The sequence below is a fragment of the Malurus melanocephalus genome, unplaced genomic scaffold, assembly GCF_030028575.1.
Source record: "Malurus melanocephalus ecotype Western Australia unplaced genomic scaffold, MMel_1.1 scaffold_231, whole genome shotgun sequence".
Classification (NCBI taxonomy): Eukaryota; Metazoa; Chordata; class Aves; order Passeriformes; family Maluridae; genus Malurus; species Malurus melanocephalus.
Genome location: NW_026623463.1, coordinates 659,978 through 672,686, shown reverse-complemented (window position 1 = coordinate 672,686; position 12,709 = coordinate 659,978). Strand labels below are relative to the sequence as shown.

At 39.3% G+C, this 12,709-nt stretch overlaps 1 protein-coding gene across 1 annotated transcript in view; it reads right to left on the bottom strand.

Annotated features, from left to right (window-relative positions):
• Window positions 1-355: 355 nt before the first annotated feature.
• The window catches only part of GTF2F2 (general transcription factor IIF subunit 2), an 81,098-nt gene continuing 68,744 nt past the window's right edge, over window positions 356-12,709 (bottom strand). The window contains exons 7-9 of the mRNA XM_057374699.1: window positions 10,937-11,036; window positions 5,653-5,796; window positions 356-1,172 (exon numbers count right to left, since the gene is read on the bottom strand). Of these exons, the coding sequence (XP_057230682.1) occupies window positions 1,053-1,172; window positions 5,653-5,796; window positions 10,937-11,036 (364 nt within the window). The 3' untranslated portion in view covers window positions 356-1,052. The remainder of the gene's footprint in view (window positions 1,173-5,652; window positions 5,797-10,936; window positions 11,037-12,709) is intronic.

Here is a 12,709-nt window from a genome sequence, read left to right as displayed (position 1 = left end):
GGACATGAGGGAATGTGAAAGTTGAGCTATCAAACCTCACCTGCTTCGTTTACAGGTATACTAATGAGGTTTTCCCTCTCTGTGTTCTTTGCTCTTTCTTTAATATAAAAGTTTTGTGAATATAATTAAATAGTCCCCTCCCTGCTCCCTCCCAAAAAGGATGTTGAAGGGATAACCCTTGCAGTGTGCATTTTAGAAACAGGAAGAGAGACACAGATACATTTAGCAATCTTTCCCAAACCACAGTAGAACCCAGTGGCACAGTAAGCAATAAAAACATGCTTTGAAAAAACCCTTCAGACCTATGCCACCTAAATCACAACATGTTCAGTCAATGATGTAGAGCACTGTGTGGTACAAATTAAAATAATGTTTTTATTGTTATGCTTAACAAAACATAGGTATCAGCATAAAAACAAAACAAAACTATTTTTTGCTGTACCTAACAGACATTTCATTTTCTTCTCAATAATTACATGGAGGGGACTGACATCTTCCCACTGACTTTAGGGGTTTTTAACTGCATTGGTTTGTTCCCAGAGGGTCTAAGAATTGTGATGAGCACCATGGTTGTGGCTGTTTTCCTTATAGCCTGATCCCAAGAGGAGCATCATGTCCATTCCACTCAAACACTGCACAAAGGGTGCACCTTTGCAGGCTTCCAGATGAAGCCCTGAGAGATCCCAGAACTGAGGGTATTAACCTGGTTATACTGGAATGCAAAACCACAAAAGTTATGGGTTCCTCTAAGACACATTTTATGTCAAAGTTATCAAAGCTTGGAAAAGCCACAAAGCTACAAGAAAAAAAGAGAACTCAAAAGATTTCTAATAAGCTAAATCTAGTACAAGTTTATTCTATAAACTTTTCCTGTTAAAAGACAAAGCATATATAGAAACATACAAGAAATATTCCTTGGGGAAAAAAGCTACAGAAAATTACRAAGTACCAGCTGCTTTAATTTATCCTCGCAGAATTGCACTGTGCTCCGTCCTGTCTGTAAACACCACAGTTCCCTCAGTGCAATCTCTCTTACTTCATAAATGATTTTGTTAATCACTCTTTTCTTCTCCTTGGTAATGTCTGTATTCTGGCTTCAGCTCCCATGTGTTTTTGTGGGTCCCCTTCACATTGTAGATGCCTATTTCTCTCAAAATTTCTTTCAGGTATATCTGAAAGGAAACAAAAATTCCAATGAAACAGGCAGGCAATAGCAACAGTTCCCACACACTTGGCCAATCACATGGACTCAGATCCTAAGTGGCAGGACCCCAGGCTGGCTGATGGGCACTAACTGATGTGGGAAGGATTCTGGGATAGACATAAATGGCAGCCACCAGCAGGGATTAGGCCAAGCCCCAGGGATGCAGCAGGGAGCACCTGAGCCCCAGTGGCRATGTCCCCCTCCAATTCCCTCTGAGAGGCAAGTACTGCGAGTTGGATGCTCCAGGGGCTGCTGAAATGAAGTTACCAGCATCTCTTGGGAAGTATTATCTCACACATCTTTTTCCTGCTGGAATTCCTCCAACTGAACTAAAAGCTCTTGACCTTTCTTCTTGCTTGGGCTGGGATTATCTTGAAACCCCTTGCCTTATTCAGACTTTGTCAAAGCCTCAAGCTGTTGGTTTTCATGCCATTTTAAAAAGATTTAAGCATTTTATTATGCTTAATAAAAGGAGAACTGAGGAGGAGAACTGAGTAGACATCTGAGTATTTTCTAATACATTGAAATATTTAGGCTTGGCAGAGAAAGAAAAAAACACTGATATTGCCCTCCCTCACTCTTTATAATAAATACCASTAATTTTCTTAAGAGTCACAAGAGCCTGCTTGTTTGTTAAATTATTAATTGGCACTGATATGAGTCCATTGTCATGGCAACCGCAGACCACAGTTTAAGAATCCCCACATTAAATTCATAATTGCTTTCACTTGAGCAATTTAATCCTGTTGGAGTGCTTAGATTGAACTGGAGTTGTTGGAACACTTGTATTTTCTGCATCTACAGTTCCACTAAGGGCAAATATCAACATACTCCAAGACATTAAAACCAGCTAATACGTGTCAAAGACATAGGAAAATAAGAAAAGCTGATTGCCTAAGGTCTGTTCCTTACACTCTTCCCCCTTTCCTAAACGGACAAGCTAGGAAATACGTAAATAAAAAATATGTTCTCAGTCAGTAAAAACAGTCTCTTTTAGAGAAATTTATCCTTACTCTCCCTTTCCAGGTATATATCAAAACTGCACAGCAATAAAACAAGGAAGAAAGATGACCATCACAGATGTGTATATGAACCAGTTTCTTGGGGTCTTTTTAGGGTGTTCCCTTTGARCAGAGCAGCTGGGCACAGGAGCAGAGAGTTTACTGTGCAGGGATGGCGCCTCAGCCTTGGGGGCGCTGGATGCAAACCCCAGCAGGTGGCAGCAGGAGATCGCCGACATCCCCTCCACACACCTCGGCTCTTGCAGCGGCGCCCACATTATTCCAGTCAGGTACCCGGGACACRCACTCCCGATGCACCACGCACTGTGTAAAAGGTGCTGGGAGCAGGTGAGAAAGCCCTTTCTGCGTGCGTGTGTGCAGCTGTGCACATCTGCATATCCACTGCCTGGATACAATCCCTGAGCAAGCACAGGAGGCAGTGTCACCGACAGACATTCCAAAGCATGGCAGAGTGGGTGGGAGAAACACCTATTCTGCTCTAAACCGCATGAACCGAGAATTGGAAAAAATCCCTCAAAATTGCACTTAGTACCATGTGGTACGTCCATGTGCAGTTCTGGGCCGGCAGATCCAGTCTGTACTTGGAAGCCAGGACCCAAGGCATGATTCTGCTCCTGGGCTCAGGCAGAGCAAAACCGCTGTGGYTGAACTTTCCACAGCACCCACCCAAACCTGCCAACCCAGCTACAAGAAGATTATTTTAAATTTCAAGTACTTTTCAGATCTAATTACCCAGGCAGTTCTKCTTCTCTTGGGACAAAACTTTCAAGAGCCTAATGAAACATAACAAAAACAACCCAAATTCAACAGCAAGGTAAGGTCTGTGCCACAGATAAGGGCACTTCAGACTGGAACTGTGAACTGCAGCAGCTGAGGATTTGCAACATACTCCTATTTCCCATCTCTGCTGCAGAGGGCAACTAGGCAGTAGAGGTGTTAGGGAAGGCAGCTCAGGCATTAACCCCAAAACACAGAAGCACTGAACTGCTRGGGTTTTTTGACAATTATGAATCATGTATAATCTTACTATGCTGTAGCGTACCTGAGAGCAAGTGGCTCAAAGAGTTCAGGGGATGTTAYGATTTTTCCTGCAGGATCAATTCTCCTTCTAGAAACCAGGACTCCCCACCTGGGTCTCTACTGCACCAGGCTGGCCTATGTATCTTGAAACATAGTGCTCTGAAACCATACCATGGAGAGAAACCCCCGCACTACTCCCAGTGATGCCAAATACTGAACTTGGAAGCCTGATGATTGCTAATCAGATGTTCACAATTTTTTTTCAGAAAGGTTTCCAGGATGTTTAAGTACATACAATCTAGCACAGAAGCTCATCTGTAGCTTATCTGTTTGTATATTTAAAGCATCCTCTGTGTGTTCCACCTTCCCTCATGATTTTTTCCATAAAAAGTGAAATGTTACAATGGAATCATGCAATAAAAATTTCTGAGGAGTTAAGTTCCAAGCTCTGAAAATCCTTCTRAAACTCTGAGGGGTAAACAAACCCCACTGGATTTATGATAACCATTACTTAAAGCTAAAATAGAAGAAAAATTGCAAACTATCTACGCAAATTTTTAAAAATACATTTCATCTCAGACCACTGGTTCCATACTGGTTCTATTCTTTACCAATATCTGATTGCACGTGGACAGTTGTATTATGTTTTCAGCCATGAAGCCCAAGTCTAGAATACTTTATTTATTACTGCAATATTTCCAGGGAGCACTCTATACTTAMATCTGGGTAGGTAGGTGGCAACAGGTTTGCCTACTACTGCAAATTGTTATTCTGCATTAAAATGAGAAACAAATAAACGCAGGTTTCCCTAATACAGCAGCAATTTACATTCAGAAAAGACTTGCTTTATGGTTTCATGACACAAATAAAGATGGCAGCAATTTCTTGTGTAACATGCAACATATTCTGTAGCAAGGGTTTAATTTACTATTTACATTTCCCATTACATAAGAAAATAATTTGTTTCTAACTTCAAGTTCCCCAGTGGCTTAAGTGGGAGTTGTGAGTGACTACCACAAGCTGATGTCATGGTAGATGAGATAAATCCGTACCGACTTGCATTCAAAGTGATCGAGACAGAGACTGCCACACTTCTCTTACCAAAAAAAGCCACTTAAAATTTTCTTGCCACTTCCTCCACATGTTCCCCCTATTCCTTCATCCTGCTTAGCTCCCATGACTGACACACCTTCTTTGACACAGAGGTAAGGAGCTGACTCATGAGATAAATGAACAGAAGACATGGAWATGTTAACTCGTTTCTTTCAAGGCRCTAGAACACAGTGAACCTACATGGATTTGAATTGGACAACATCTTTATGCAGCTTCTGACCAAACAGATTGTTCACTTATACAAATGCTGTCACRGATATACTTCAGTCTAAATGTGAAGTGAGCGAAACTACTAGGCATCTTAATTTTTCCCCTTTTTTTACAGCATATTTTTTCCATTATCCAACTGTTACTATTCTTCCTGCTGCCTTAGCTCTAACACCTTGTGACAATGTTGCTCCATTTAGACTAAATTAAGTCTCCGTAAGTCTTCTGAAATCTGCAGCTGGGTTGAGGATAGATATTGAAGTTGGCAGTGAAAAACATCAAAAACACCAAATGTGGTCATTCACATGTCTCCCTCCCACTCTTGCCTGGTCAGCTCAAGGAAAGGTTGAACAGGGAAAGAAGGGAAAGAAATAGGAAATTATGGCTCATACATGAAGAGGCTGACAGACACTGCAAGATAAAACCATCACATAAATAGATGTCTTGGTGCTTTTCTTGTTTGTATATMAAAACACTGTTTAAAAGAAATGTGCAAATAAATCCTAAATATCAATTACCTGAATTCTTAACCTAAAAATGATCCTGTTTGTACAGGGAATCCAGTGATTTTGGAGGAATTGACATGATGCCTGAGCTCCTAACATGGATAATGGCAGCATTTAATACTAATTCCATGAAATACAGTTTTCTAGACTCACAGGAAAAGAGCAACCCCTGTTGYTGTGACAAAATAAAGTTCAGAAGCTGAGGGAAGGGCTGACCACACACACAAATGCTCTACTGCCAGGAGAACTAGGCTTCAGTGAGGACAGRAGTAGCATGGGAGACATGAGAGCATTACAGAATTTGGTTCCTAGTATTAAAGCAAACCTAAACAAGAAACAGACCATTTAGGTGATTTAAACCATCTCTGTCAATAGCAAGCACAGTCACTGCAACACCTGGTATCATACACTGTCCTACAATGCTGAACTTAAAACTTGGTGATTTAAGTTTGTTGTAAAACCTATGTAGAGAGGAGTTTCTAAGGCATATAATATATATTAAACTTTTTTGGGAACATGTATAATACACACAATAGTAACTACTGAAAATGGTTATATTTACAAGACTTCCAGTACATACCACAGGCTGTTTGGTTATGTCCACCAGGTCTTTAATGTTGTAATACTGATGTTTCTCAAAGGCTGAAAAAAGCATGTCCAACACTTGCTGTTTATCAGCTCGAGCTCGTTTTCCATCTTCTTTCTTCTTCTTCTCATATTCAATCTGTTACAAAACATGTTTTAAAGACACTCATATGTAATGCTGTATAATTCTCAGTGGTGAACATTAAGCTACAAAAAAGCCTCTTCTATTTGATAAAACACTGTTCAATGACTCAGTGTTTTTCATCTGGAAAATTTTCTTTTCAGCATTCAAATGTTCTTTTATGAACATAAAGTAAGCATTTTGTCCTCAGCACAATAAGCTTTTCAGATGTGTATACCTGCTTCAACCAGAAAAAAAAAGCAGAAACAGAGCCTACAGGTACCCAAACCTGGAAAAAGTATTAATAATAGTACAGGAATCCAAACTGAGATGGTATTCTCACTCCACCTCTGTTGATCCCACTTCTGAGATACAGTGACAAATTTCAAACAACCTCCAAAGTGCTGTGCTCAGGAAAATCCAGAGACCAGAATGGYTACTTCCACAATCATAAAAAGCGCCTGCCCAAAGGATGCTCCAACAGCCCTTGGACACTCATTTGCTCCAGAAGCAGCATTCAAGGCATCACTCCATCTATATACAACCAATCTTCAAAGACACACTCTGTGGATGTGGATGGTTTCTCTTCAGGAGAAACCAGAGTAGCACACATGAAGTTACTCTAGTCCGAGAAAACCAAACCTTTTAAGCAGGCAGAGGTCCCTTGTTGCCACACATCATCCTAACTCAAATTATACATTAAATATTTCTTAACCACTATAATCTCACAAGATGATGATATATTTTTGCAGAAACTTTTATCGCCTCTAAAAATACTTCCTCTGATTCATCATCAGAAGCCAGATTTGCACAGACCAGCATACCCCAAACAAACCCCAATCCCCACAGAGCACCAGCCACAACACCTGCCAGCACATCACCCCATCCACCCCCCAATACTACCCTCGAAAAGAAAACCATCCAGCTCCTTGGAACCAACAAAAGTGATCCAGAAGGTAATRTAAGTCATGTAATCATCAAGTGCTTTCAGGCAAAGTGCGTGGGTGAATCCACAGCAGCACAATGTACAGAAGAAAGATGCATGTGATCAATAAGGGWCACATGTCTGGCTGTAAGTGGGGTAATTCTGTATGGGAGTCCTTCTGCTTCTGATGACACAAACCTGACCCTCAAAAGGAAGACCTTCAGATTAAAAGCCTAAAAATGAAAATGCACAGTTCTACTGGATACCAAAGATTTTATTTTTAAGAAGAAAGGTTTGGTTTATGGCACAATTTATTTTTTCCTATGTATCCTTGCCAGCTAACTCCCTCCTACTCTCTGAGTGAAAATAGCCTGTCTCTTGGTGGCTGTCSCAAAGTGGCTAAAGACTATTACCACCTTTGCTGTAGCTCCCAGGTCTCCAGCCAGCCACCTACCTCTTTCAAATTCTGAAATGGATGTGCATCATTAAACTGGATGCAGAGCAATTGTCCCCAACTTGTAGCATGAAGTCTCTTGCTTCTGCCTCAAATCTAAACTGGGCATGTGCAACCAAATACCTGCCTGTTTTTCCAACTCCATGTGATATTATAAAAGCTACAATCTCACCACACAAACCCATCATGCAGTTGATTTTTATCCACTAACACAGTTTAGTGTAATTATTTAACTCTTTTGCCACTGCATTTAAAGAATAAATCTTCAAAACAGTAACAGCTTTGCAACATAGCAAACTGTAACATCAAGCAAACCAGTTTGACAGTACTTCATCTTGGTTGCTATGATCTACAGCAGAACTGCTATACCACAGACACAAGAGTAGGAACAAAAACCTGTGACACTGGCCTTCCTATAAACAWCAGCATATCAAAACATTTGCATCTTCTGCAAGTCCAACAGACAATTATTAGGAGCCTCTGTTGACCTTGAAAAGGTTTTAATTGCAGTCTTTGGAAGCCCTGTGGTGGATTCCATTTCTGCTTCTGTTCTGGTACAGTCTCACTATGCAGAATTAAGGCATGTAGACTGCATCTAGTCATAAATACATGAAACAGAGATATACTTGTTTAAGTCAACACACTTTGAAACTACAAACCCCAACTACAGTCAGGATCCATTAATACAATAAAAATGATGACACCATAATATGACATAAGTTGAATTCTTTACCAAGCAGCGTGATCTGGGTCACTCAGGGATTATCTGTCTCTGTTGGTTACAACTCCACAACTCCACAACAAAAGCTGGCTTGTTCTCTGGGTATGTTTACACAGTCATGGAGGTATTGGAGAAGTTGGATATATGTAACTAATCTGAAAATTACTATGATTACAGCACTACTCATGTCCTGGTACGTGAACAGAAGTATCCTTGCACCTAAAGCACTTAAAGAAATGGTACAAGGAGTGAAGAGTAGTAGCCAGTAGACTGGCTCCTTGCTGTGTGAGAGGTGGGATGAAGTATGAGATGTGGGAGAGTGCCACCTGCAAGACTGCTCTTCCTAATGCACCTGAGGACACATTTGGCCTTCTTGGCCACCTGGGCACACTGCTGGCTCATGGACRGTTTGTTGTCCACCAGGACACCCAGATCCTTCTCCTCAGAGCTGCTTTCCAGAAGGCCAGCCCCCATCCTGTGCTGGTGTCTGGGGTTATTCTTCTCTAGGTGCCTTCCCTGCCCTTCTCTTTGATGAACTTCAGCCAATTATTCTCTGCCCATCCCTCCAACCTGTCAAGATCCTTCTGAAGGGCTGCACAGCCACTCCCCCCAGCTTTGTGTCATCAGCAAACTTGATGTGCAACCAACAGCAGTGCAAACATTATTAAAAACAATGGAATCTAATCTAGTTGGGTAAAACAAGTATTTTTCGGTCCCCTTTGAAAACTTCTCCCGATTTCTGGAGCTTATGTAACTGCTTCGGTAGACAGCTAATACAAAGGTGATAGAGAAGTGAGAATAAATCCAAAGCTTCATCTAAAGATGCTTGAAAGTAGTCTTAAAAGTTTTCCTGTTTCCTGGAACAGAGGTACCAACCTCTACAGTACAGGACAGGGGGAAGACCAGACCACAAAGAAACCTCTGAAGGAAGCCTCTGAATGGGCGAACGGGCAACCAGAACCGCTGGAGAACTTTCCTGCTGTATTATRAAAAATAATTAGGTCACAGAAAGGTAAAGTTCCAGCTGCAATAACACTAACCTTGCAACTTTGTAAACGCATTTARTATTTATAAATATAATGGAGGTCCCTTTCCCAGGGAATCTTAGCATATATTGTAATGGAATTGGAATTTCTTGTAATAAAAATGCAGGTTTAACTTAATTTCTGGCAAAAAAAAAACCCTAATCACTTTTCCATTCCCTGAATTCAAAAAAGCTATTGCTTTTCCCATCCACATGGATTTATTTCCCTCCTCCTTCCTGATGTATGTTCATTTATAGGTACATGAAGCAGTCACACTTAAGCCCCATTTTACATTCTTTCCTTCAGGAAATGTTAACCCTTTCTGTCTTATTTAGTAGATACTCATTCTTTCCTCAGAAACTGCCCTGATGATGACTGAAGGTATTAGCATATATGGTAGTTTGTACATTTTTCTTTCTTGTGATAATCCCATCCCCAGAGCAGCCATATGATTAYATGCAATGCAGCAGGTTTTAAGAAAGCAATTGCTGCTTGAAAACAGTAGAAAAATTAAASCAAGAGGCTTTAGAAGTTCAGGGACTTTGCCTCCCAGCTGTATATCCTTACAGCCATCTAACCTGAACCTTAATAAAAGACTTAATGAAAATAAAGACATTGTAGAAAGTAGTYGTGCCTGAGCCTTTAGAGTCAAGGCAAGGTCTAGGTGATTCAAGTATGTCTTATGAGATTTTTCACATCAGAACACCTTTAAGGTAGACATGAAAACTAAACACACTGCCGATAGAATTCCATGACCATGGACAGCTACGTAACCAATACAAACATTACAATTAGGACCCAGAGCAGCATCACTTTCAAGAGGCCCAGTTATGTCCTGGTAATAGGCCCTCAATCTCACACAACATTTAAATTTCCATAATGATATGATGACTGCAGTTTACAGCTGTAATAAAGATACAAAGATTGTCTCCAGGTTGAAGTGACATTGCTGTAATTATGCTGGTGTCAGGGAAATGGCACAGTGTCCCATTAAAAAGAGAAGCTGTACATCACCAAAGATTATTCCAGAATTAATGAAGGAGAATACCAGTAGCAACAAAAAACAATATAGTCATATGAAACTGCATCTGCATAGCAGGACACACCAGTGTGATTACTTTGGTGTAATGTCATTTCCACAGCTGCAATAGTTATATATGGTATAGATCAAACCTTGAACAGTAACTACTACAAAACTGTCCCATGAGAGACAAACAATTATTTCTGCTTCTGTGGCAATAGASCGACTTTCACAATAATGCTTAAATATCATCATATATTGTCACTTGTTTTATGTAAATAAAATCTTAATAAAAAGTGTAAAAGTTTAAATGACTAACACAACGACTCATTTTCAGAATGGCTTAACATTCCTCATATTCAGCAGTAATAGCAATTCTATATGCATACATACAAATTACTCAAAGAGGATCTTTAAGGTAAAGGACATTATAGTTAATATGTACATCAACTGATCTGGAACAGCAGTGTGGGTGTAAGATTGACAAAGTCAATGATGCCAATAATACGTACCGTGAAGGTATGAAGCTGAGAAGAATTATCAGCTGTTATTCTTTGTTACTTGCTGTCAATTCCTAAAAAGGACTGGAAACTAATGATTCTTTCCAAGTCCTTCACCCTCCTGCAGATGATAAGTTATTTGGCTCAAAAGAGTGCTTCCACATCTCAYAGCACAAAACCAGAACTGCCCTTTATCCACAAAATATCAAAATTACATTAAAAAAATATTAGAGGAAGAATGTAATAAAGCCACTAAAAAGGTTTTGGTGAAGATGGTCTGCCCTCCATCCGATAACATAAGACAGTTACAACTGGCAGACCTTAGCCCCAGGGGTGCTATTGGTCTTGAGACAGCAAGAAGATCCCTAGAAGACAAAATCAGGGAGAAACCAGAGCATTTCCAAAGAGAGTGGCCAACTGTAAGCAAAAGAGCTGCTAGACTGCAGCAGAGAAGTCCKGGCATCCTAAGCCATATTATTCCTGAAGAAGAGAAAATACTAAAAGCTACTTACATTATATTGATGATTAGCCACTGGTTTATAATTCGTGGTTACAGCTTTCTCCAGCTGCTGTGATAACCTTACAGGTTTAGAAGATTCTTCTATCTGTAATCTACAAAAGAAAAGARAACAAGAACAAAAAGTTCAGACAAGAACACATTCCAAATGAATTCTAAAATCKGCAACTATGAAACAGCTATTATCAAAGGTCAGCTGCAAACAAACTGTAAGGCAAAACAGGCACTCTTCTGGATTCAATTCTTCCTTTATTTATTTTATTCTTCTTATTTTGTTTTTGCCAGAGTACCCTGAACTATTAGGATGCTAGATGCTACAGATGATACTGAAATGCTAAAAATCAGGTAACTGTGAAGAGAAGATAGTAAAAGCAAAGTCTAAACCCAAATTTTACTGCAAAAACCCCAACACTAAAGTTGAAAAAAAAGCCTTTGCTCTTAAAAAAGATGAAACGCCACCCAAATGAACCCAGAATCTCACAGCTTACTCAGCTGAGGGATGAAAATGCTTTTCATCCACCTCTACTGACCCCATGACCTTCTCTTAGATATTCAAATGTAAAAATATAAATTGCCATGACCTTTCTTTTGGCATTACAGTACAGTAAGAGAGTGCAAATAATGGTTTTAGGAGCACTTTTAAAGACATGAAGACAAAGAAATCCACCCAACTTCAAATCAATGTGCAATCAAGTCTCTATCACACAGACAACAATAAGTGACCTTCACTTCTCTTTGGGAAAGACTCTGAAAAGGTCAGAGGTTGAGGACATCTTGTCAACCTCATCCCTATGTAATTTAAAGCTTCTGTATGATGATGTAGAGGGAGTGTTCCATTTACTTAGATTTAGCATACAAGATTTACTACTTGAAATGAAGATACAAGAAGCCAAGCTCTAGAAAAGTGCAGGACAACAGCCCTTCAGACACAATGGCTTTAAGGCACATACAATTAATATGTCAATTATCAGTGAAGTTGTTTTGTTTCCAAAGGGATCTTGAAGGGAGAACTGTCAATTTCTGCTAAACACAATATAACACAGCTCAATAAACGCACAGTGATGCTTGCTTCTTTCCAAACCAAAACTAATATGGTGACATTAATGCAAATAATAACTGCATGTTTACTAGTGTAAAATACAAAAATGATAAAACTGACAGTTTGTTAAAGACTGTAAATGTTTGAGACTACTGATTTATTTTTGTAAAGATATCATGTATGCCCAAAAAGATAAAATTTAAATTCAGCATATTTCTGATTTAACACCTGAACAACCTAAATAAATTACATTTGAAGGAAGYATTAAATTAAGAAATAAATTCTCTGGTTGTAGCAACTGAAAAGAAAGCAAATCATCCTTCAAAACTGGTATTGCTGGACARTAGGTGGGGCAGTTTTTTCTCATACATAGACATAAACTTGTTTCCTTTTGGATCTTTGCAKACTTGTAATTTGTTCTGTAGTTTTAACAACTCTTAAGTAACCATTGCTTCATATTTTACATGTTTTATAGTAATGCTGACTTCTRTCCAAATGTAACATGATTCTTTCTTAGCTTGAAGGAAAATCAATTGGAAGGCAAATGAACAGTGAACATTTTTGCTTATCAAGGGAGTTTATCTTTTGGCCTTCAATCTAATCAAATGATTTTAAAGATTTTCTTGGTCTGGTTACCAAAGGTCTTCTAAATTCATGTTTCACAAAGAGGCATAGGTTAAAACTAAATCAATATCTTTTCTACAAATTTGTATTTTCTCTACTTCTCCA